At 44.4% G+C, this 26592-nt stretch overlaps 1 protein-coding gene and 1 pseudogene across 4 annotated transcripts; both read left to right on the forward strand.

The window, feature by feature from the left end:
* The first annotated feature begins 447 nt into the window (after window positions 1-447).
* On the forward strand, window positions 448-10005 carry Irak1 (interleukin 1 receptor associated kinase 1). 4 transcript variants are annotated; one of them, XM_028785327.1, is made up of 14 exons: window positions 448-768; window positions 844-1011; window positions 1167-1298; window positions 1412-1515; window positions 1706-1894; window positions 2145-2209; window positions 2431-2545; window positions 3349-3467; window positions 3881-4088; window positions 4476-4541; window positions 5918-6154; window positions 6774-7155; window positions 7418-7567; window positions 8596-10005. In XM_028785327.1, exons 1-14 carry the CDS (start codon window positions 633-635, stop codon window positions 8655-8657), a joined length of 2133 nt encoding a protein of 710 aa, XP_028641160.1. In that variant the 5' UTR covers window positions 448-632; the 3' UTR covers window positions 8658-10005. The 4 variants fall into 4 exon arrangements, with proteins under 4 accessions (XP_028641160.1, XP_028641158.1, XP_028641161.1 ...); XM_028785325.1 differs by having other exon boundaries at window positions 614-768; window positions 1703-1894; XM_028785328.1 differs by having other exon boundaries at window positions 614-768; window positions 1703-1894; window positions 6855-7155.
* An 8963-nt stretch (window positions 10006-18968) lies between these two features.
* On the forward strand, window positions 18969-23343 carry LOC114637154 (annotated as a pseudogene).
* Window positions 23344-26592: the final 3249 nt, after the last annotated feature.

The following is a 26592-nucleotide window of genomic DNA, read 5'->3' on the forward strand; positions in this document are numbered from 1 at the left end:
CCTGACTGACCAACAATTTGGCTGACTCTCCACTGCTCCCAAACGAAAGCCGAGGGGAGCCTCTCCGTGACTTTCACAAGGCTTGGCATAAACTGCCTTTGTAGAACATCGTGTAAAACATCGTGCCTTTAGCCTTTAATCCCAGCACTTGGGAGGCAGAGGCAGGCAGATTACTGAGTTCGAGGCCAGCCTGGTCTACAGAGTGAGTTCCAGGACAGCCAGGGCTACAGAGAGAAACCCTGTCTCGAAAAACAAAACAAAATATCGTGCCTTTTGTCTCCAGAACTGGAAATCGTTCTTCATCCGGTTCAGCCCTATTCAGATGATTCCCACTGCTGGAAGCCTGCTGTCCTTGTAGAACCACAGCCCTCGGTTCTCCCACTAGGGGCGCAGTCCTTCCTACCTAGCAGAGCTCCTTCTTCGGGTCAAGGGCGGCGCGGGACGCCCCCGTGTGGCAGACGGCCGGGGAGGGCAAGATGGCGGCGGGCCGAGCACCGCCTCTTCCGCCCTGGCGGGTGTTGCACGAGGCCGGCTTGAAAGGGAAGTGACTCAGTGTCCGGGGACCTGGCCGGCTAAGGCCCGCGCCCGCCGAGGCCCCAAGAGGCCTCGGCCAGGCGGCGGGGGTGGCGACCATGGCTGGGGGGCCAGTCCCCGAGGACCCTGTGGTTCCCGGCGCCCAGCACTTCTTGTACGAGGTGCCACCCTGGGTTATGTGCCGCTTCTACAAAGTGATGGACTCCCTGGAGCCCGCCGACTGGTGCCAGTTCGGTGGGTGACGGCAGGCCGGCGTGGGGTGGTGGACCCAGGCTCTGGAGCTGAAGCCTGATGTTCCCCATCCCGCAGCGGCCTTGATCGTGCGCGACCAGACAGAGCTGCGGCTGTGCGAGCGCTCCGAGCAGCGCACTGCCAGTGTCCTGTGGCCCTGGATCAACCGCAACGCGCGCGTGGCTGACCTCGTTCACATCCTCACGCACCTGCAGCTGCTGCGTGCACGGGACATCATCACAGCCTGTGAGCGAGCATAGCCCCAGGGACCCTAGGGATGGGAACCCAAGAGGGGACGGGTACAGAGCTTCCTGAGACATGGGAGCTCCCACCCCCACCCCCTACACATAGAGATAGAGAGCTCTGAGTCACAGCCCTCCTTTCCTTCCTTGTTATCCCAGGGCACCCTCCTGCCCCTGTTGTGCCCCCAAGCACCGCTGCCCCAAGGCCCAGCAGCATCTCCACAAGCTCTGAGGCCAAGGACTGGAGCTCCCGGAAATTGCAGTCCTCTGCCTCCACCTTCCTCTCCCCAGGTAAAAAGAACCTGGGTGTTGGGCTTGATATGCCTGAGGAAAAGGCCATCATGACTGCTGACCTGGCTGTAGTTTGCTGCTGGTCTCTGCCTCTCACTGCCATCTTTATGAAGCTTTTCCAGGCTCCCAGACCCATTCTGAGTCAGAACTCCTCCAGGTTCCACTCCCTGCTTTCCTCGGGCCACCACTACCATCTTCAGCCCCTTCCTCCACCAAGGTAGGTGTCCCTTAAACCTCAGGGAAATTTCCAGACAAAAAGGAGGAAACTTAACTTTTTTTGGTGTACCACAGAGCCCAAATCAGCACAGCCAGGTCATCTGAGAGATAACTAGTGTTGAAGGGAGCTTTCAACCTGGACCAAGGGGAATAGACAGGGTCCTCACCTGATCTATGGTCTCTTCCAGCAGCCAAGCCCAGAGAGCCCAGTGTCTGGCCTCCAAAACGCCCATCCCTCCCCATTTTGCTGGCCCTTCTATGAGATTTCCCAAGGCACCTGCAACTTCTCTGAAGAACTCAGAATTGGAGAGGGTGGTTTTGGGTGTGTGTACCGAGCAGTCATGAGAAATACTACATATGCTGTGAAGAGACTGAAGAAGGTAGGTGTAACAGTGGGGTAAGCCACCTGGAAGACAATCCATCAGTCCTTGTTTGTCCAGTTCCTCCCTCCATCAGCCCCTCACTTCTGCAGTTCCCTCCCTCCAGCCTCCCCAAGCAATTCCTTCAGTCTTCTGATTCCAGTTCAAGGACCCCAAACCTTCCATTGTTATGGGCCTGGAAACAACTTGAAAGCTTGGCTCATGCTGCCTACTTTCCCTACCTCTTTCCCCACCATGCCTTGGACTACAGGAGGCTGACCTAGAGTGGACTGTGGTGAAACAGAGCTTCCTAACAGAGGTGAAACAGCTATCAAGGTGAGCCTTGGGGTTCCTTTCTGTTTAGGGGCACAAGGAGAGCCACACCAGGGCCTCATCAGTCTTTAGGACTACACAACACAAGATCTGGCTCCCTTGGGCCCTCAAGGCCTTGCCAGGCCCAAGTGAAGGAATATCAAGTGCTGCCAACCCAGCCTGGCCTGATGAAAAATGGTAGAACTCAGAAAACTAAAGAACTCAAACTCCACTCTTTGTAACAGGTTTCGTCACCCAAATATCGTGGATTTTGCTGGCTACTGTGCAGAGAGTGGCTTCTACTGCCTTGTTTATGGCTTCTTGCCCAATGGCTCCTTGGAGGATCAACTCCACCTTCAGGTAGTCCTAGATGATTTGGCACCTTTACTAGCATAGCCCCTTAGCCTGTGTCAGACAGGACTTGGGCTTCTGGCTCCCCCTCAAACTCAAAAGTTTGCCCCAGTGTTTTCTTTCTTCCTTTTTATTTGCTTATTTGTTTGAGACAATGCTTCATTACCCAGCCCAGGCTGGCCTCAAATTGGAAATTCTCCTGCCTCAGCCTGCTCTATGCTAGAATTATAGGCATGTACCATTACACTCAGTTTGGCCCAAGATTTTCCACACAATTCTTTCCTCTGTCCTCTCTCCACTGTTCCTCTATTGGGAGTTATTGGCTTCGCAAGCAGAGTAGCTAAAGGATTTAGTCCACGTAGCTCTTGAGGAATGGGGACCAGTGGAGACAGGCTGTCAGACTGAACCCAAGCTTGAGCCATGCCTGAGTGTCATACTCACAAGCCACCACATATACAGGATAAGAGCTTCCTTCTCAAATTGTTTTTGAAGAGGGGAGGGAGGAGGGCATTAGCACTTCCTGTGCAGTCAGGTGAACCTGGGCCCATCACATTTTGTCCTGAGTCTGGAGAAATGTTCCCTAGCTGTTATCCCAGCTATAGAGTGCTTGCCAAAAAAATAGCTTTAGCTACCCCTTGCTCATGAATTAAGTCATAGACAGTCTTGCTCCTTGTTTTCCAGAAAGGGATACTGAGGCTCAGAATAAAGTGGATAGCTTGCTCCAAGCCACAGAGTGACGGGTAAGGGGAGGTTAGGGGCTCAAAGAACAGCTGCCCCAAGCTGCCCCTATGCTTCTGTCTTTGCTACTCTAGACCCAGGCCTGCTCCTCCCTTTCCTGGCCTCAACGACTGGACATTCTTCTGGGCACAGCCCGGGCTATTCAGTTTTTACATCAGGACAGCCCCAGCCTTATCCATGGAGACATCAAGAGGTGAGGAGGGGGCTCAGAAGAGCTATAGAAAGTCTTATGGCCAGGGAAACAATGACCCCCTGCTCAATTAACAGCTCCGTTCTGAGTGTTCCTGTGATATTCTTCCTACCCAGTCCTTTGGACATTGGGACAGGTGTTGTCTGGGATCTCAGAGCTCCAAGAGTACTTAGGGCTATGAGCAACCCTGCATGGTGCAGGTAAAAAATTATGCCCTGATGGTGAGCAGAAGCTAAACAATGTGAAGGGGCTCAGGGGCTGCTGGCCTTCAGACAGCTGGGATGCAATGCAAGCCACTTTCCATAAGCAGTATGCCAGGCTTGTAGCCTCTAATCCAATTTATCAGGACCATTTAGGTGTGGGGGACAGAAAAAAAGTAGTAGGACCTGAACTGGTACCATTCTTCCCTTTCCAAGTTCTAATGTGCTTCTGGATGAGAGACTGATGCCCAAGCTGGGAGACTTTGGCCTGGCTCGTTTCAGCCGCTTTGCAGGGGCCAACCCAAGCCAGAGCAATACTGTGGCCCGGACTTGCACAGTTCGAGGTACCCTCGCCTACTTGCCTGAGGAGTACATCAAGACAGGCCGACTGGCTGTGGACACCGATACCTTCAGCTTTGGGGTGGTGAGCCACCAGACCTTCTGTTGGCTTGGGGAGGGAAACCCACCAATAAGTAAAGGCAAGAAAGCCTAGAGAATTCTAGGCATAGGGCAGAGGTAAACCTAGTGAAAAGGTAGCATAGCTTTGGTCTTGGGGCTTACCCTGCCTCATATACTTCCCTCTTCCCTTGCACTAAATTGTTTGTAATTTGCATCCTTTGCTTCATATAGCCACTCTGAATTGCTTAAGCTTCAGTCCCATAACAATGCTGTCCTTGCTGGGAGGTAGTCTTTACCTGCCTGTCCCAGGACTGCTTTCCCATCAGCCCTGATCTATGCCCACACTACAAGCCTCTTTTCTGCACACAATTTCTCCATGCTAAGGTGATGCTGTCCATCCCACCCCCTCTAGGTAATACTGGAGACCCTTGCTGGTCAGAGGGCTGTGAGGACACAAGGTGCAAAGACCATGTATCTGGTGAGACTCCTAGGGTCGGGAATGGAGGGAGAGAGGGACAGCTGCAGCCAGTGGGTACAGCCCCAGAGGGTGGCATGATATAGATCCTTTACAGTACCCCACAGTAGCCTGCTACTGCTGCTGCTGTCTCATCTTTAGAAGTGGGTGAGTCCCCAAGCAGTTTCTTTTACCTTGCAAAGAAGAACCTGTCTTTATTCTGTACATAGGTCTTGAGGCTAGGAATGTAACCTCGGTGGTAGAGTGATTACCTTATTGCATTCAAGGCCCTGGGTTCCATCCCCATCAAAGAGGAAAAAAAGAACAGGTTCCTCCTCTCCCTTGGGCTGGGGACAGAGAAGGGGCTATTCCTGATACCCTGAGACCAAACCTGCAATGGAACATAGAGAAAGCAGGGCTGAGTAAAGACAGTGAGAGATAGGCAGACTGTTAGGGCAGCAGCTCCAAGCTATCCTGACCTATACCCCTATATTCCTGTCTACCTTGCTGTGCACTGAGATAGGGCTAAGGAATAAGAGACCTACAGCTTAGCATCTGAGCACATATTTTGGTCCCAACATTCAAGAATCTGAGGCAGGAAAATTTGCTGGGAGCTGGAGGCCAGCTGGGGCTATATATAGCAAGACCCTCTATCAAAAACAACAACAAAATTAGTTGATTATGGTGGCACATGCACTTGGGAGGTAGAAGCAGAGGAGGTCAGAAATTCAAAGTTATCCTCAGTTATATAGTAAGTTCAAGGCCAGAGTAAGTTATATGGTACCCTGTCTCAAACAAACAATATACAAAAAAGAGACAAAAGACCTGGGTTTTAGTCCCATCTACACAATAGCCATGGATCAAATTCCTTTTCTTCATTGAGCCTCAGTTTCCCATATAGAAAACAGACTTTAACACATGAACACTATTCCAGCAATTCCTGGGCCCAGAACATGCTTGGCTAATGCTGAGTCGTCACCTTTTACAGAGTTGTATATCTCCCATTACTTCTCCAGGATGGAGCTTATTTTTGTGCACTGTTGGGCTCAGTGGGGAATTTAACCCACCCAACAAACTGAACCAGATTCTACCCATCCCTCCTTCTTTTAATCCTCTACATCCATTAGCACATCCCAGCTCAAGTACCATTTGCTCAGGCCCCATGGACCTTGCTAACAGACTAGTAGGTTTGTTGGCATCTATTTTCCCCACTGCAATGGAATGTCAGGTCTATACAACAAGGTCTAGAGTGTTTGGTTTGTAGCTGTTATCAGTAGAGCCCCAGACAGCACTGGACACACAGTAGGTGTTTAATGAACCCGGGGAAAGAAGACCATAGGACTGAGTGGCAGTGGCCTGGAAGATTTGACATAACCATGCTGACAGTATTTGTTCTACAGAAAGACCTGATTGAAGATGAGGCTGAAGAGGCTGGAGTGGCCCTGAAAAGCACCCAGCCTACTCTGTGGGTGGGTGTAGCCACGGATGCTTGGGCTGCTCCAATTGCTGCCCAGATCTATAAGAAGCACCTAGATTCCAGACCTGGACCCTGCCCACCCCAGTTGGGCCTGGCCCTGGCTCAACTAGCTTGCTGCTGCATGCATCGTCGGGCCAAGAAGAGGCCCCCCATGACCCAGGTATCCCTGGGGAGGCCACCTACCCATGGGGACATAGTAGCCAGCAAGAAAACTTACATACTTGCCCTGCTTGATAGCAGTAGCTACAAAGCACGTACCTGATCTCTTTACAGAGGCAAAACTCCCAACATTCCTTGCTTGCCCTTTAGGTCTGTTTGGGGAGGTGCTCTGTGGAACTAAGTGGTAAAGGGCTGCTGCTTTGCTGGATGGGGTTCAGATCCCAGAACAAGTAGAAGGAAAGGGCTCTGATCATGCCCCTTAGTGGGGGTACTGTGCCACTCACTACTTTTGTCTTTTTCTTTTACCTTCCACCTCTTCTGGTGATGATGGTTGAGAATAGAGTTCTTGGCTTTGGTGGCCATGAGTCTCAATAGTCCTTGAGATGAGACAAATGAACAAAGGGCAATGTTTTCCCAGCTGCAAAGTGCACCAGCTTTGTGTTATCTGTCATTCCTATGGCTGTATGGGCCTATGGTGTTAACCTGAACACAGACAAATCTAGGCCAACTAGAGCACCAGAGTAGCTGTGTGGCTTGATCACAGGGTGTCAGGTCTGGGCTGCCCTGCCCAGCCAGGAACCCATGCTCTGCCCATCCTGAGAGCCTCTCTCTCCACACAGGTATACAAGAGACTAGAAGGGCTTCAGGCAGGGCCTCCCTGGGAGCTAGAGGTTGCCGGCCATGGCTCCCCTTCCCCACAGGAGAACTCCTACATGTCCACCACTGGCAATGCCCAGAGTGGGGATGAACCATGGCAACCTCTGGTAGTGACCACAAGAACCCCAGCCCAGGCTGCCCAGCAACTCCAGAGAAGTCCCAACCAGCCAGTGGAAAGTGATGAGAGTGTTCCTGGCCTCTCTGCTACCCTGCATTCCTGGCACTTGACTCCAGGTTCCCACCCAAGCCCGGCGTCCTTCAGAGAGGCTAGCTGTACCCAGGGAGGCACTACCAGGGAATCAAGTTTGAGGAGTAGCCCAGGCTTCCAGCCTACAACCATGGAAGGTAACTCTGGGGATAGGATCTCCCTTCTTAGCCCTTCTCCCCACCTCATGCCTAAAGTCAAAAGTATAGAATTCTAGACTATGTCTAGACAGCATGGGAGCCTGGTCTGTGGTTTAATCCCTCCTAGCCTGGGTCCCAGAATTTACTGGAAAATTCTGCCCTGTAGCCAGCATCACAGGAAGTAGGGGCTGGGAAGACTCTGGAGGCTAGAGTGTCACTCAGGGTTTCCAGAGACAACTAAGAAGTTATTGTCTCTGCCCAGGTTCATCCACGGGCAGCTCATCCCTGCTGTCATCAGAGCCACCACAGATCATCATCAACCCAGCCCGACAGAAGATGGTACAAAAGCTGGCCCTGTATGAGGAGGGGGTCTTGGATAGCCTGCAACTGCTGTCATCAGACTTTTTCCCAGGTACCTGCGGATAACTCTAGCTCAGCTTCCCCAGAAGAGCCTCCCACCTCTGTCATACACACATACAAACATGCATACAAGCTCATACTCTGTAGCTCCAGGGTACACAGGCATAATTCCTTATGCCAACCCTAAACAGCAGAGCATTTGTTCTGGCCGCACAATTAAGGCCCCCACTCACCAAGAATATAGGACCCAGCCTGGCTCAATACCTTACTTCCCACCAGTAGCACATTCCTTTCATCTGTGGTTACCAGTCTCCTCCTACATGCTCCCAGAAAATGTGAAGTTCCAGCAGGAATTTTCTACTCCAGGTACTAAATGAAAAGCTGCTGTTTAGAAAAAGAATACCTTAACTGGGGATAAGAGTGCGCCTGTATCCGGGCAGTGGTGGTGCATGCCTTTAATCCCAGCACTTGGGAGGCAGAGGCAGGCAGATTTCTGAGTTTGAGAGTTCGAGGCTAGCCTGGTCTACAGAGTGAGTTCCAGGACAGCCAGGGCTAGACAGAGAAACCCTGTCTCGAAAAACCAAACCAAAAATAAATAAATAAATAATAAAAAATAAAAAAACAATAAGAGTGTGCCTGTAAAGGTCGTACAAACTAGCAGGCTGGAGAGATTGCTCAGTGGATACCTTATTTTCAAAAAGCAAACAAAAAGTAAAAAGAAAACCTTGGCTCCAAAGACTGCCCTGAACTCGGCAGTAGTGCCACACGCCTTTAATCCCAGCACTTGGGAGGCAGAGGCAGGCAGATCTCTAAGTTTGGGGGCAGTTTGGTCTACAGAATAAATTCTAGGTCAGCCAGGCAACTAGACAGAAAAACCCTGTCTCAAAAAAAGGTGAGGTGGGGTGGGGACTTAGCTCAGTGGTAGAGCACTTGCTTAGCAAGCAAAAGGCCCTGAGTTCCAGTCTCCTCCCACATGCTCAGTTGGAGGTGGGAGGGTGCCCTCTAAGTTCTGTGGTCATGGTTAATTTCAGGGTATTTGAAAGACAAGAAGTTGTCCCCAACTTATTTTCTCTCCCATAGGCTTGGATTTAGAACCGGAAAAGAAGCAGGGACCTGAAGAAAGTGATGAATTTCAGAGCTGATTTGTTTACCCAGACAAATTCCTCAGACTCAGATGTCAAAGTTCTCATGGTTGGAAGTTCTCATGGTGTGCAAACTCCTCAGTAACCCAAAGGCATCAGGTGTGGGGACCCACCCTGACAAAGGAGAGAGGGTGGTGGACCCTGCTGTTCTCAGAGTATGAGCACAGATAGGGCCAGCTGAAGAACCTGATAGAAGCTGATAAGGCAGGCAATGTCCGGCCAGCATTTGTGAGCAAGGCAAGCAGAGCACCTAAAGGATTGGGTAGTAGATAGCAGAAGACTGCTAGCTACACAGGCCCAGAGGACACAAGTGTGTCTGTTTGTATGGTGGGAGCTGGCTCCCCAGAGAGCTAGACAAGATATCTGCAGCCTAACTATGAGTCTATTCCTCTGAACTTCCCTAGAACCCCAAGAGAAAGTAGCTATTGTGCTTGTAAATTGCAAAAATAAAAGTGTCTTACAGTTCAGTCTACTAGCTAAAAGTGAGCACTCTGAGATTCTCCCAAGAGTCCAGTAAAAACCCCCTCCCCATCTTGGGTGGGTATATGCAAGCCTTGCCAGATACCAGTGAGCTAGTTTCATATGACTACTGCCTGAAAGGCAGGCTGTCTCTATACCCTGCAAAATTGATTGTGGATGCCCAAGTTGAGCTGTAAACCAAGGTTCTGCTTATGGCAGAAAGGTCCAGAAAAGCCCAACTTTGTGACACCCAGACAATGAGAAGCCCCAAGAAAGCAGAAACTGAGAGCAAAGCTAAGTATTTGAGGAGGGAGGAATGTTACATTTTAAGAAACAAGTTTTGTGTAACCAAAGGTCTTCACAAGTAATCCAGGGTTATAGCCCAGGCTTACAGTGATTCTGTGTTTGAGTCATGAGTGACACTACATGCCCCTGTGAAATTGGTGACATCCAATTTGTCCTTGAGTAATAAAAGCATACATTTCACTGCCTGGTTAAGCTTGTGGAATTTGTTGTGCTAAAAGCTTTATGTTTTCCTAATACTTTATATCTCTGGGTTCTTAAGTGTCCACCCAAAACTCAGGCCCCTAGCATTTGTTCTTTTCTCTTGCCAAGCCCAGACTGGGGATAGATCCCCAATGCTGCTCCCCTTGCTTTCATGTCTTACAGATTTCATGACTATTGATGCTATTCATGGAATGAAGCCTTCATGTCTGAATTATTCATCAATCATATGTAGAAATTTATTAAGTTTTGACTCTGATCTTTATTCTGTGACCTCACTTAAGTGCACTTACTAGTCCCACTTGTTTTGAGGGTGATTATTCTGGGATAGTTTATATACAATCATCCCATCTGAAAATAAAGACAATTTTACTTCATTGCCAAACTGTATGCCTTTTAATTTTCTTTTCTTTTTAGAACTAACTATATAGCCCTGACTGTCCTTGATCTTCATATGTAGAAAAGACTGGCCTCAAACTCCAGAGGTCTACCTGCCTCTGACAAGGCATGCTCCACCATGATCAACTTGACTTTTTATTCTTTTTCTTCATTTATTAAATTGGCCAGGGCCTGTAAATTTTTAATACAAGTGGGAAACTCCACCCATTCTCAGGAGTTCTCACTTTTAAAAAAAACTTTATTTATTTAATCTATGTGTGCTCTGCTGCATATACATTCACCTGCCTGGAGAGGGCATCAGATCCCCTTATAGATGGTTGTGAGCCACCATGTGGTTGCTGGGAATTGAACTCATGACGTCTGGAAGAACAGCCAGTGCTCTTAGCTGCTGAGCCATCTCACCAGACCCCTTCTCACTTTTCTTAACAAATCTGTTTGCTCTATTTTAAAAAAGAAATCCTTGTTATTTTTCTTGTAAAGGTTGAATTAGAAGAGGAGTTACAGAATGTTCCAAATGATGCTTCTAAGACTATTGAGATAAAGATGGAATTTCTTTGCATTCTGTTCATGCAATGGTCACATTGGTTTTGAAATGTTAAATTAGATGCATATCCTGGCTTGGTCACCCATGTTCTGTTTTTGTTTGTTTTGCTGAATTCTGAATATGTAATTTTAAAAGTGATACATTTTCTCTATCCCAGCTGCCTCCCAAATATACGAGACAGACTATAAGATTTATTTGGTAAGCTTTACAGCACATTAGCTGAGCAGTTGTTAACTTACTCCTCTAAAATAATCTAGCTACCTCCCAGCCAAAATCCCCATGATACTTGCAATTTTTGTATTAATCTGCCTCTCTCTGCTTTGGATGTTTTTCCATAGTGTCATGTCCCTCTCCTCATGGCTCAATCCTTCCTTCCTCTCCCACTCTCTGTTCTCCCTCTGGCGGGCAGAGTCCCACCCTATTTCCTCTTCTTGGCTGCTTAGTTTTTATTGACAAATAAGAAAATAAATGGGGGCCCGGCAGTGGTGGTGCACACCTTTAATCCCAGCACATGGGAGGCAGAGGCAGGCGGATTTCTGAGTTTGAGTCCAGCCTGGTCTACAGAGTGAGTTCCAGGACAGCCAAGGCCATACAGAGAAACCCTGTCTCAAAAAACCTAAAAAAAGAAAGGAAGGAAGGAAGGAAGGAAGGAAGGAAGGAAGGAAGGAAGGAAGGAAGGAAGAAATGGGGATCAATATCTATACAAAGTTGAAGTGGAAACGTAAGGTTTCTTTGGAAAGTTGGTTGGATGGTGTTTTTCAGGGCAAACACATGAAGGAGTGTTTCCTTAAAGTGGGCACAGGTGAAAGACTAAGGCCGATTCATGAAGGAACATTTCACTGAAGCAGACACAGGAGAGGGGACATTCTGCTAAAGCAAGCACATGAAAGGACACGTGATGGCTGGGCTGTGGTGGCCCATGTCTTTAATCCCAGTGCTTGGGAGGCAGAGGTAGGCAGATTTCTGAGTTTGAGGCCAACCTGGTCTACAGAGTGAGTTCCAGGACAGCCAGGGCTACACAGAGAAACCCTGTCTCGAAAAACCAAAAACAAAAAACAAAAAAAAAAAAAAAAAAAAAAAAAAAGAAGGACTCTTTCCTAACGACATGTATGTATTGGTCCACCTTACATTGTGTAGTTGAGCTGCATTTGTCAGGACTCCACAGAGAGAAAAGGCACCAAAAAACTTCTGGTGGTGTGCTGTAGTTTCTTGCCACTTCTAAGGACTCTGATTGGCAGAATGATGTCACCTGAGACAGAGACAAGTGCTGAGGCAAGAACCATGGAGGACAAGTGCTGTTTGGAGAGTATATATGGAACTCGGCAGACAGTGATGGAGGCTGAGCTTGGCTTGTTTATACAGTTTAGCTGTGCAAAACTTGTGGATCTTCTTTGTTCTTTGCTTCTCTGAGAGAGGCACAACCTAGAACTTATCCTGGTGTTCCTCCAGGTCCCTCCTGCTGACTCAAGCTGAGGCTGAGGCCTGGCTGTCTGTGCTAGGTAGTGCCACTGCTGTTGCTAACCCGACTCTACCAAACTGGTAGACTGCTGGTGTATCTGTGGGGTGTTTGTAAGTGGATTGAGCAGCCGCTGCCTGCTAACCTGTGAACTGAACTGTTGATTTCCAAACAACACAGATGGGAGTTTCTCCAAAGAACCTTTCTAAACAGGCCCACCCTCACCCTTATCCTGTATTCTTTCTTTCCTACCACCTCTGGTGGGTGGTGGAATAAAAGGAGGGTTAAAGCATTTAAGAACCATCATTAAACATTGAAAAAATTAAAGTTACACAAACAAGAGATGAGAGATTCTTAGAATAAGAGTTACAATGCCATGACCAGATTATAACTAAATATGGGGACAGAACAATCAGCATTTGAATAATACCAGAATAATCTTTACATAGTGCACAATAACATTTTGCCTACAGAATTCCATTTATTAACATCTTCAGGGGTTTGGGGTTTTGTTGATGCTTTGTTTTGTTTTGTTGGTTTTTTGTGGGGGGGGCAGGGTCTCACTATGTAGCTCAGTTTGGTTCCACTACACAGCTACATAGACCAGGCTGGCCTAGAATTCACAAAGATTCACCTGCCTCTGCCTCCTGCATGCTGGGATAAAAGTGATGTGTGCCTCTCTTACAAGTTGTGTGTGTGTGTGTGTGTGTGTACAACATTAAGAATTAGTTTTCCCCTTTCACATTTACACGGATCATTTGGTAACTGAACCTCAGAAAAATAAGTTGGAAAATACTCTGTCCTTTCATTTTGTTAAAGAGATTGGGCATACTTAATATTGATTTTTATGCATTCCATAGGTTCAACTAGGGAAGTCATTTGGACCTAAAATGTTCTTTGATTTTGGTTCAGCTTGTGTGCTGTTGTTACTGTTGTTGTTTTGAGACAGAGTTTCTCTGTGTAGTTTTGGCTGTCCTGGAACTCACTCTGTAGACCAGGCTGGCCTCAAACTCACAGAAATTTGCTTGCCTCTGACTCCCATGTGCTGGGACCAAAGGTATGAGCCGTAACATCTAGTTTGGGTACATTTTATTGTTGTTGTTATTTAGTTGGTTTGTTTCATTGGTTGTTGGTTGGTAGTTTTGTTTGGTGGTTTTGATTATTTTGGGATTACAATTTTAGATCTTTCATATGCTGGGTATTGAGCCACGGACGTCATGAGCTGTACCAGAAAGTTCTTAACACCTACCTCAGAAAGCTTGAATTAGAAGTTCTATGCCAGTGGGAGTGATGGTTTTCCTCCTAGCATTCAGGAGGAAAAGGCAGGTAGATCTCTGTTAGTCTAGGCCAGCCTAGTGGCAGAGGCAGGTGGATCTCTGTGAGTTCAAGGACACCCAGATCTATCTACATAGTGATTTCCAGGAAAACTAGAACTACATAGGGAGAACATGTCTAAAAAAGAAAAAGGGTAAAAAAAAAAATTAAAAGAAATTCAATGTCTTTAAATATTTGGCTATTCAGGTTGTGTTTTAAGTGAGGGTTATGTTTTATACTTAACCTCTCTTAAGGGATTTGTCCATCTCATTTAATAAAGGGAATATCAACTCATCTTTTTAGCATCTATGGGCTCTGTTGTGATAGCTGTCATTCCAAGTACTGGTAATGTTTCTTTTTCTTTCATTCTATTTTTTTTTTCTTTTCTGGGCATAAGCAGTCCTCCTAACCCAGTCTCCCCAATAACTGAGACTACAGGTATACCAGTGTACCTATCTTCCTTATTTTCTCAGTCATCCTAAGATAAAGGCTTTTCAATTTTAATGATAATTTTAAATAACTAATTTTGGGGATTTTGTTAATTTTTTGAGTTATTTGTTATTTGTCCATTTTCTATTTTGTCAATTTCTACTCCTGTTAATTTTCTTTTTTTAGCTTTTTTTTAAGTATAATTTGGTCATTTTTTTCCAGTTAGTTTGGGTATAGCCTCAATGATTTTAAAAGTGCTTGTGGTTTTGAGATTTTACTTTTACTATTATTTTTCAAAAAGTATTGTCTTTATTTTATGAGTGCCTGAATGCATGTATGTATACCATGTGTTTACCTAATGCTAGAAGAGGCCAAAATGTGGCACTGGATCCCCTGGAACTGGAATTACAGTGAGTTGTGAGCCACTGTGTTAGGGTTTTATTGTTGTAAAGAGACAGTATAACTAAGGCCACTCTTATAAAGGACAACATTTAATTGAGGCTGGCTTACAGTTTCAAAGGTTTACTCCATTATCATCATGGTGGGAACATGGCAGTGTACAGGTAGACATGGTGCTGGAGAAGGAGCTGAGCGAGAGTTCTACTTCTTGATCCACAGGCAGCAGTGGGAGACTGTGTCACTGGTCATAGCTTGAGCATTTGAGACCTCAAAGCCCTTCTCTACCTGAAAGATTTCTTCTAGCAAGGCCACATCTACTCCAACAAGGTCACGCCTCCAAATAGTGCCACTTCATATGAGTCAAGCATTCAAATACATGAGTCTATAGGGACCATTCCTATTCAAACCACCAAAGCCACCATGTAAGACTTGCAACAAGTGCTCTTAATCACTAAAAAATCTTTCCAGCCCTATTTTACATTTTTAATTATGTATTCTTGTGTCTATATGCTAGTATGTGCATGTGAACACAGGTGCCTTCAGAGGCCAGAAATATCAGATCCTCCTGGAGCTGAAGTTAGAGACAGTTTTGAACCACCTGACATAGGTGCTAGGAACTGAACTTCGGTCCTCTATAAGTGATATTAACTCTTAACCACTGATCCTTCTCTTTAGGCCCCTGATTGGGTTTTTTGGTTGTGGAAGTGGTGATGGTGTATGTATGCATGTGAGTCACAGCACAGTTGTGGGAATCAGAAGACAATTTGTGAGAGTCAGTTCTCTCCTTCAACATTGTGAGTCCTAAGGATTAAATTTAGGATTAAACTTACTGCCTAGCATCTTTACCCTCTAGTGTAGTGGTTCTCAACTTTCCTAATGCTTCAAACCCTTTAATAGTTACTCATGCTGCAGTGACCTCCCCAACCATAAAATTATTTTTGTTGCTACTTCATAACTGTAATTTAGCTACTGTTATGAATTGTAAATGTCTATGTTTTCTGACAGTCTTAGATAACCCCTGTAAAAGAGTCATTTGACTCCTCTCATAGGGGTCATGACCCACTGATTAAGAACCACTGCTGTAGGCCATTTTACCTGTCCTTTAAAACTCTTTGTTGTTGTTTGAGACACCATGTAATTGTGGCTGGCCTAGAACTTGTGTAAATCAGGCTGGCCTCAAACAGATTAACTTGCCTCTGCCTCCAGAGTGCTGAGATAAACAGCATAGACCACCACACCCAGCCTTAAAAGTGTTATTTTAAGACAAAATCTTGTTATATTGCTAAGGTGATCTCAAATTTATGGGTTTAAGCAGTCTTTCCATCTCAGTCTCCCAACTAGCTGAGGCTGTATCTGTGTACTTCTACCTCAGCTTCTGCTCTCATGTAAGCATTTAAAGCTAGACTTTCACTTTAAGCATAGCTTCAGCTATCTTCTACACATTTAAATGTGTTGTTTTTGTTTTTCACTTTGAAATATTTTCTAATTTCTCTTTTAACCAATAACTTGCTTAGAAGCATTAGTGTTTAATTTACACATACAGCCATTCTTTAGCATACACAGGAAATTGGTTCCAGGACACTCTGTGGATAAGAAAACCATGGAACGTTAAGTCCATTATATAGGGATGAAGCTCAGTTGGTAGAGTGTTTTCCTGGCATACACAAAGTCCTAGGCACTTCATAAGTGGGGCCTGGTGGTATACATCTGTAATTCCAGTACTTGAGCTGTGGAAGCAGGAAGATCAGAAGTTCAAGGTCATCCTCAGCTAGGTAGTTCTGTCTTTAAAAAAAAATGTCCGAAATATGTAGGAGGATGGAGAACCACACAGGAACATGTTGTCCTCTGAGAGGCTCCACCAAGCAGCTGACTCAGACAGTGGATGGAGCTTATGGACTCTAATGGAAGAATAGGAGGAAGGATTGCAGGCCCAGAAGAGGATAAGAACTTCAAAGGAAGACAAACAGAGCTAACTAATCTGGACCTTAGGTGGTCTCAGAGTCTGAACCACCAACCAAAGAATACACATGATCCGGACCTAGGCCTCTCCACACATATGTAGCAGATGTGCATCTTGGTCTTCATGTGGGTCCTGAACAACTGGAAGGAGTGCTATCCCAAAAGCTGCTGACTGTATATGGAATATGTTCTAGTTACGCTGCCTTCTTTGAACTCAGTGGAAGAGGAAGCCCCTAAACTTTCAGAGACTTGAAGTGCCAGGGTGGCAGGGGCACCTCTAGTAGATAGACAGGGGCTCCAGTGGAGAGGTGGGAACACTTTCCATCTTCAAAAATTTTGAGCCAAAATTGTTCCTGTCTAAAGGAATTGCAAGGACAAAATGGAGCTGAGACTGTAGGAAAAGTCAACCAGTGAACAGCCCATACACAGCCATCAAACCCTGACACTATTACTGATACAGTGTTGTGTTTGCAGACAGGAGCCTTGCATGGCTGTCCTCTGAGAGTCTCTACCAGCTGCTGATGGAGACATATCAGATACTTACAGCATAGCATTGAACTGAGGTCAGGGACCCCATAGAAGAATCAGGGGAAGAAGTAAAATAGCTGAAGGACATATTAACCCCATAGGAGGACCAATAGTATCATCTGGCACCCCTTGGAGTTCCCAGAGACTAAGCTACCAATCAAAGAGCATAAATATGCTGATTCATGATCCCCAACAGATATGTATCAAAGGACTGACTTGACTGGCCTCAGTGGGAGAGAGTCCTGTAGAGACTGATGCCCCAGGGAATGAGGATGCTGTTGTTTGGGTGTGGGGTAGGGGTAGGAGAGCACCCTCTCAGAGACAAAGGGGAGGGTGGATAGGCTACTGAATTCTAGAAGTGGGGACTGGAAGGAGGCAACATTTGGAGTACTGTTGGGAGCCGACTCCTAGCCGAAAGTGGCTATCATCTTTGCAGCCATCTCGACCCATATACCCTGACAAGAGACTTGTTTTCAACAGCCTACAACAGCTGAGCACACTCTGATAAACATCTTGTTTTTCTCACATATCTTGTTTTGCTGTTTAGTGCCACCAGCTGCAAGGCGCACATGATATCCACGCTGCTGAGTGCACGTGGTCTCCTCACTGCTAGCTAGGTGCACGTGATATCCACGCTGCAAGGCACATGACGTAGTGCCTTCAGCTGTGCTTGTCCACGAGGGCAAGGCACGTGGTAAAGGGTATAAATACCCAGGATTTCCTTCCAATAAACGAGACTTGATCAGACTCCCTGTTTTGTCTCCATTCTTCGCGTCTCCGTCCCCACTCTCTCTCTTGCTAGGCCCTGACCCGCGGACCGGAGCAGCAGAATGGGCGGTTACAGAGTACAAATAAATAAAATGATTTAATAATAATTTTAAAAATGTCCTTGTATAAAATGCTGTAAATAGACATATAATGTATATACATCATCCTTTACAACATTTTTTACCATGGGGACTTGACTTTATTATTATTTTAATTAACAATCTCCATTTTTCTTTTTGTTTTATTCTTCGACAGTTTTATACATGTTTATTGTTACTGAATAATACAAGGATAATCTTTACAACATTATGCCTACAGTTTATAATGCAATTTTGTCATTTCACCCCCATTTTCCTCTCTTCTGTCTCCTACTACTGCTGAACCCATTCTTATCAACAAGTTCCTCTGTGACTTCCTTCTTTTTAAAAAGTCAGGAATGACCAGGCAGTGGAGGCACGTGGCTTTAATCTCAGCACTCTGGGATACAGAGGCAGACAGATTTCTGGCATGATCTAGAGTTCCAGGACAGCCAGGGCTACACAGGGAGTTCTTGTCTCAAAGCAAAGCAAGGAAGGTTTGCAAAGCCAAATTTTATTCAAAGTGAAAGCAAATTGATAGTCTTGACAAAGGAGGGAACACAGAAAATGAAATTCTGCCCTGGCACTTGACTTGTTTTGTTGGCTTTTTATACTCTACTGGATTTAATGAAGGTTACCTGAATGAGCACTGGTGAGGGTTGTTCTCAAGTATGAGTGACTTAGTAGTGCTCCTTTATAGTTGAAAGCATCTTTAAATTGCTTATGATACCTAATACAATGTAAGTGCTATGAAAATATTATTTACATTATGTTTCTTAGAGAGTAATAGCAAGGAAAAATGTAGTATAAATGAGATTAAAAAAATATTGTCTGAGCGAAGTCCTTACAGCCTGCCACATAACACTGTTGGCTTTGTCCACCTTTCTGAGTCCAAACCATAAGTTCTCCTTTTCCGTCTCTTTCTTTTGGATACTGGCTAGGTCTTACATATGCTTTTTCTAATACTTTAGGCTTCCTTACTTTTTCTCTAAAGCTCCCCTCCTGGCCATGTGACTATCTGTCCACCATGTACTTGATTTCCAAGCTAGCTTAACTCAACTAGAATACCTGTTTTTCCTTTTTTTTTCCATTCTCTGTGTACCTGCTGAAATTTATATCTTGCCTGCTCTGAAGTTTTTTAAACTCTAATATAATTATATTATAAAATTATCATCAAGCTTCAAAAGAAATGTTGGTTGGTTGGATCCATTGATATGAAACTATAAATACAGAAGGACAGCTGCAAGGTTTTCAAATTATTTTTTTGCTATTGATTTTTCATGTGATTCCATTGTAGTTACAGTTTATTAATTTAATTGAGACTTGCTTTAAGGCATAGCATATGGTCAGCTTTGCAAGGTGCCCTGTGTGTTTGATGAGTCCCTATTCTGTAGTTGAGTAGTGTGTTCTGTGTTGAGTATGTCAAAGTACTTCTTAGAGCAATACGAGTCTTAATATACTCAATAATTTTCCATCTCCCCATTCTGTCTTACAGACTGAGAAAGTTATTGCAATGTTCATCTGTAACTATGGATTCACGTTTCTTCTCACTCTGCTAGATTTGTGTTACAGGTATTTTGAAGCTGAATATATTGAATATATTTATTCTTAATTTATCTTTTTATTGTTATAAAGTACCCCTTTGTCCCTGGTAATGTCCCTTTAGAAGTTGGCTTCATCTGGCATTAATATAGCCACTCTGGCTTTCTTTTCTTTTGGAGGGAGGGGCGAGACAGGGTTTCTCTGTGTAGCCTTTGCTGTCCTCAAACTCACTATATAGACCAGACTCAGAGTGCCTCCTGCCTCTGCCTCCTGAGTGCTGCTATTAAAGGTGTATGCCATCACCACTTGGCTACTCTACCTTTCTTAGATATAGGGTTTTTTATGATATAAATTTTCCTTCTTTTTTTTTTTAGTTTTACTTGTTGTTTTTTTTTCCCCACCTTCCCTTCTCCCTCTTGCTCTGGCCCCTCTCATTCCAACCCCAACTTGTCCTGGCCCCTGCTCACTCCAGCCTATTTGTAAGTACACTGTATCTGTCTTCAGTCACCCACAAGAGGGCATCTGATCTCATTAAGGGTAGTTGTGAGCCACCATGTGGTTGCTGGGATTTGAACTCATGACCTCTAGAAAAGCAGTCAGTGCTCTTAACTGCTGAGCCATCTCACCAGCCCAACTTTCCCCATTTTTAATGTATTTGTGTCTTTATATTTAAAGACCATTTATGACCAAGCACAGTGGCTCATACCTGCAATCTTAGCACTTGAGATGTTGAAGAAGGATGATTACCAAGAGTTCAATGCTAGGCTTGCCTACAATTTGAGATTTGTCTCTGAAAAGGTGAAAAGGTAAAAAGATAAAACAAAACAAAACATAACAGAGCTGAAGATATGGCTTGGTAGTCAAGAGCTTTAGCTATTCTTTCAGAGGACCAGGGTTCAATTCTAAGCAATTATCAGGTGGCTCACAATCATCTTTAACTCCAGTCCCAGGAGATCAAATGCTTTCTTCTGCATCTGAAATCACCAGTGGGATACATAAACAAACATGTAGGCAAAAGACTCACACACATAAAATAAAATCGAATAAAAAATTTAAGCCAAGTATGATGTCACACACCTGTAATCCCAGTGTTTGAGAGGTGGAGGCAGGAGGATCAGTATTACTGCTCTAGAGGCAATAGCCAACTTTATGCAGCACCTCAGACATTTTATACTCAGAGTTAAGGTCACCTGAGTAAAGTTCTCAAGAATACAAGTTGCATACAATCACAAGAATAAGTCACGGGCAGAAGGGGAGAGGCTGAAAGCAGCTTCCGGTTTGGGAAAGGTTGCTCTTTGTGCACGTGTGTCTTTTCCACCGGGCTCCTGCGTGTCCCTCCATCTGAGTGATCTTTTCTGTGGTACTTCTTGCAGGCCTAAGGATGAAGGTGAGAAGAAATAAAAAGCAGGTCCCAAGCTTTCGAAAGTTGATAAAAACTAGTAAAGTGAAACTTGAAAACAAACTGAAAAATAAGCAATTTAAACAGCAAAGTACCATCAAGAAGTACCGAAAAGAGCAGAGGAAACTAAGGCAAGCCGTAAAAAATGCTGTCTAAAAAACCCATTCCATTGGAGGACCCAAAGAGCAAACGACCAGTTAAAAGGATCGAGAGGGAAGAAGAGGAGGAGGAAGAAGCCCTTCCTTTAGATATGATGGACGAGGATGACTTACAGCTGATGAAAGATTTAGGACAAAAAGCATCTTTTCTCACAAGAGATCTTTCTTCTAGTGAACCAGTTCACATCAAGAAACGAAAGCATGAGAGTGTGATAGAGAAATATGAAAAAGTGCCAAGAACTCTGCAAACTGCTTCCTATTAGGGATAAGAGTGGCATAATCCCACAGACTCCGGAGAAGCCTGTCACTGACATCCAGCAAGAAGAAGAGGATGAAGAAGAGCTGGAAGTTGAGGAAGAGGTCATCGAATACCCCAGGCAAGAGCTGACCATAGAAGAGCATGTGATTGAGAGAAAGAAGAAACTACAGGACAAGAAAATACAGATTGCAACCTTGGAATCTGCTATTCTGTCAGTTCCAGAAAGTCATATTAAAAAACCGAAAGAGTTGCAGTCCATGCTGATGGAGCAGGACCCTGATGTGGCTGTCACTGTCCGGAAGTTGGTTATCATCTCACTGATGGAGCTGTTTAAGGACATAACTTCCTCGTGTAAAATCTACCAAGATTCATAAAGAAACCCAGAAGTTAAGAGAATTTGAAGAAGGCCTGATTAGCCAATACAAATTTTATTTAGAAAATCTGGAGCAAATAATTAAAGACTAGAAGCAAAGGAAGCTGAAGACGAGCAACATGGTGTCCTTAAAGGCCTACAAAGGACTGGCTGAAGTGGCAGTGAAGAGCCTGTGTGAGCTGTTGGTGGCCCTGCCCCATTTTAACTTTCACAACAACATCATTGTACTGGTTGTCCCCCTGATGAACGATGGGTCAAAACCGGTATCGGAAATGTGCTGGGAAGCAGTAAAGAAACTCTTTAAACAAGATAAATTAGGCCAAGCTTCTCTTGGTGTAATTAAAGTGATCTCTGGTTTTGTAAAGAGCAGAAATTACGAACTTAGGCCAGAGATGTTAAAAACATTTCCAATAAATAAATAAATAAAGCCAGGCAGTGGTGGTGCACACCTTTAATCCCAGCACTTGGGAGGCAGAGACAGGCGGATTTCTGAGTTTGAGGCCAGCCTGGTCTACAGAGTGAGTTCCAGGACAGCCAGGGCTACACAGAGAAACCCTGTCTCGAAAAACCAAAAAAAAAAAAAAAATTAAAAAAATACAAATAAATAAATAAATAAATACATTTCTATGTCTGCGGATCAAGGAAGTAGAAGTGAAGAAAGATACAGAGGCCATTAACAAACCAAAAAGGTTCATGACTTTCAAGGAAAAGACAGAAACACTGTCAAGAATGCAAAGAACGTGGAAGAAAGCAGAAGAGAAACTGGAGCGGGAACTTCGGGAGGCCGAAGCTTTGGAGAGCACTGAGAGAAAGATGAAACTGCACACAGAGACTCTGAATATTGTGTTTGTGACTTACTTCAGAATATTGAAGAAGGCCCAGAGGTCACCTCTTCTGCCAGTGGTTCTAGAAGGTCTTGCCAAGTTTGCACATCTTATAAATGTGGAGTTTTTTGATGATTTATTAGTGGTTCTTCATACCCTCATTGAGTCTGGTGATCTAAGTTATCAAGAAAGTCTTCACTGTGTTCAAACTGCTTTCCATATTCTTTCTGGACAAGGTGATGCTTTAAATATTGACCCGATGAAATTCTATACACATCACTACAAGACACTGTTTACATTACACGCAGGTGCTACCAACGATGGTATTGAGATTGTGCTCCACTGCCTTGATGTCATGCTAAGCAAGCGCAGAAAGCAGGTTTCTCATCAGCGAGCACTTGCCTTCATCAAACACCTTTGTACACTTGCTCTTCAGGTTCTTCCAAATTCAAGCACTGGCCTTTTAGCAACTACCAGGATATTGATGCACAATTTTCCCAGAACAAATCTCCTGCTTGATAATGAGTCTCAGGGCATCGGGGTGTTTCTGCCTGAGCTGGAGGAGCCAGAGTACTGTAATGCACAGAACATGGCACTGTGGGAGCTACACACACTTTGGAGACATTACTATCCCATCGTGTGAAGATTTGCAGCACATCTGCTTACTGGGGCACCATCTGAAGGCTCGGAGGCCCTCAAGCCGGAGCTGAGCTGAAGGTCTGCAGTTGAACTGTTTGAGACTTACAGCATGGCAGCAATGACGTTCAACCCACTTGTTGAGTCTTCACACTCCACAAGGAAGGATAAATTTTTACAAGGACACTCATTTTTGAATGAAGGCTTTTTTTTTTTTTTTGGTTTTTTGAGACAGGGTTTCTCTGTGTAGCCCTGGCTGTCCTGGAACTCACTCTGTAGACCAGGCTGGCCTCGAACTCAGAAATCCGCCTGTCTCTGCCTCCCAAGTGCTGGGATTAAAGGCGTGCGCCACCACTGCCCGGCTTGAATGAAGATTTAAATCAACTAATCAAAAGATACTGTAATGAAGCTTCTACTAAGATACCACTGGATTTCACCAAGTGTTTCAAAACCTCATCACGGTAGTACAAAGAGTGAATGGACTGTCTTATATGTTTGTATGTGCATGTACAGAGACACATACAGATACTTGAGAGCCTGTTTCTTTTTGTACAAGGAAGAATTCCTAAGAACTATTATATGAGAACTGAAGCAGGGCCACAGAAGACACTGCTTATTGGCTTGCTCTTCATGCCTTGCTTGGCTTGCGTTTTTATACAGTCCACACCAACTTGTCCAGGAATGGCACTGCCTGTCAGGCATGAGTTCTGTAAAAGCCCTGCAGACATGCCATAGTCTAGTCTAATGGAGGCAGTTCTTCAGTTGAGATTTCCTCTTCTCAGGTGACTCCAATGTATGTTAAGTCAACAAAACTTAAACAAGACAGTTATTAAATTCTCATCATAGCTAAATAAATATTGTTATTGCAGTACCATAGATGAAAGCAAATAAAATAGATTTTGTGGGTTTTTTTCTAAAAAAAAAAAAAAAAAAGAATAAGTCACACATGACAAAAACTTGTTTTTCCATAGAAGCATATAAAGGATAGTTTGAGAATTTAACTGAATAATGTCAGCAAGCAATAATGGTAATCTTACATAAATGCTACACCATGTTTTAAAGAACAACAAGACAAGAAACCTTGGAGTTATGTCAAAAGCACTCAGAATTTTCCTCAAAGGACCCATCCCTGGAGAGGGTATATATCTGAGGGATGGGTATAGGATGCAGAAACATCCTCTAAGGTACTGGTTCTCAACCTCACTAATGCCGTGACCCTTTAATACAATTCCTCATGTTGTTGTGACCTCTAATCATAAAATTATTTTTGTTTCTACTTCATAACTATAATTCTCCTATTGTTATGAATTGTAATATAAATATCTGTGTTTTCTGACGGTACCCCCTCATAAGAGTTGAGAACCACTGTACTAGCAGGACTCCTAAGGCATAGCTGAGTTCCAGAAGGAGATAGGAGAAGGAAAGAAGGAACAGATGAGGACAATGAAGAAAAGGAAAAGTCAGAAGGAGGAACTCCTTTGACAAAATATCCTTGTCCAGCTACAACTGTTTCCTCATTAGTTTTTTGTCAGCTTGCACACAAACTAGAGTTATCTGGGAAGAGGAGCCTTAATTGAGAAAATATATCCATCAGATTGGCCTATGGGCAAGGCTGTGGAACATTTTCTTAACTAATAATAATGTGGGAAGGTTTAGTACACTGTGAACAATGCCATCTCTGAGCAAGTAGGTGGTCCTGGATTGTATAAGAAAGCAAGTTGAGGATGCTATGGAGAACTAGCCAGTAAGCAGAACTTTTCTGCTTCAGCTCCTGTTGCCTTCAGGTTCCTGTTTTGAGTTCTTACTTGACTTCGCTTCTTGGTGGACTATAAGCTGAAATAAACTCTCTCTTCCCCAAGTTGTTTTTGGTTGTGTTGTTTATCACAATAGAAAGCAAACTAGGACAGAAATTGGTACCAGGTTCATGGGATACTGCTGTGGCAGGCCTGACCATGATGTTTGTGGGTAGATTGTGAAAGTGTTTGGAACTTTGGGCTGGAAAGTCATTGAATGCTCAAAGCTTAATGGGCTGTTTTGTGAGACTCAAAAGCTAAGCCAGGCATGGTGGCGCATGCCTTTAATCCTAGCACTATGGAGGCACAGACAAGCATATCTCTGTGAGTTTGAGGCCAGGCTGATCTACGGAGTGAGTTCCAGGACAGCCAGGGCTACACTGGCTGAAACAGACAAAACAGAGAAACACTGTCTCAAAACAGACAAACAAACAAAGAAACAGAATGTGTGGTTTAAAGAATCAGCTATGATTAAGAAGAGACTAGCATCAGTGAATTTAAATCTGGAAAGTATTTCCTCGAGGTCAGCAAACAAAAGCTATGGTCCAGATGGGGCAAAAGCTGCATCTCAAGCTGGCAGTCCAAGTTGCTAATGTGTAAGGGACTCACTATGTGACAGTGTTGGAGTTCCTGAAGAGAATGTAGGCAGGCTATTGGTGAAGGTACTACCTTAGGAGCAGTGAAGACACTAGCATACTGGAGATGCTAGGACCATGGAATGACCACCAAGGGCAATGAAGGTATTGAATTGAGTGGGGCTTGAGCTTATGAGACAAGCTGTGTGGGTTGTGGAGGGCAGAACTAGAGAAATAAAGCTGCCTAAGTCCTGTGGTACCTGGATTCTGAATCCTGAACATCAGACATTAAGTAGTCTATACTGTTGTAGTTTAGTTTTGCTTTGAATTGATTCGCTGTGCCTTGGTTCTTACTTCTTGAAGTAAGAAAGTATGTGAGCCCACAATTTTACAAGAGCCCACAATTGAAAAACTAGATTTTTAAATGGTTTAAATTTTTTTGTTTTCTTTTTGTTTTTTGTTTTTGTTTTTCCAGAAAGTTTCTTTATGTCGCGCTGGCTGTTCTAGAACTAGCTATGTAGACCAGGCTGGTCTGGAACTCACAGAGATCCACCAGCCTCCCGAGTGTTCAGATTAAAGGCATATGCCACCACCATATAGCTGTGTTTTGAGTTTTAAAAATTTTAAATTTTGCACATTTGTAACAGTTTATATCTTTTGTTGATAATATGAGACCTTGAAGATAAATAAGGAAGGAAAGATTATTGCTTATTGGTGTATCAATTTGACAAATAGTCCATTGTGTTAATTAGTTTTTGTCAACTTTTGTTACCTGAGAAGAGGAAACCTCAATTGAGAAATTATCTCAATTAGATTAACCTGTGGGCAAGTCTTGGTCTATATTCTTGTTTAAGATTGACATGAGAAGTGCCAGTCCCAGGTAGGTGGTCCTGGGTTGTATAAGAAAGAAAGTTGAGGGTGGCGTCCATTATGGGTGGTACCACCCCTGGGCTGGTAGTCTTGGGTTGGATAAGAAAGCAAACTGAAAAGGCCATGAAGAGCAATCTAGTAAAATAGTGTTTCTTCATGGCCTCTGCTTCAGTTCCTGCCTCTACATTCCTGCCTTGAGTTTACTCAGACTTCACTCAGGGACAGACTATAATCTGGGAGTTGTAAAATTAACTAAATCTTTCCATCCACAAGCTTTTGGTCCTGTATTTATCAGAGCAATAGAAAGCAGACTAGGTCAAAACCCTCTTCCTTTTTATAGTCTGTTTTCTTACTTCTTTCTATTCTCTCTGCAACTCCCTCAAGCTTGATCCCACTCCAAGTAATATTTCTGTACACTTACCACCATCATCACCTTGCCAAATCCAGTTGGCTCTATATTATGCTATTGGGCCTCTTGGTAACATTTGGGATCTGGACTCACACTCCTGAATGGTTCCCACTGCTGTGGCTGTGACATTGAGATTTCCCACAATTTCTCCTCTTCCTACCTCTATAAGGTTCAAACCCCTCACATGCACTACTACTTTTATTCAGTCCTCTTGCTCTCTCTCTCTCTCTCTCTCTCTCTCTCTCTCTCTCTCTCTCTCTC

The sequence above is a fragment of the Grammomys surdaster genome, unplaced genomic scaffold, assembly GCF_004785775.1.
Source record: "Grammomys surdaster isolate TR1022 unplaced genomic scaffold, NIH_TR_1.0 125179, whole genome shotgun sequence".
Classification (NCBI taxonomy): domain Eukaryota; kingdom Metazoa; phylum Chordata; class Mammalia; order Rodentia; family Muridae; genus Grammomys; species Grammomys surdaster.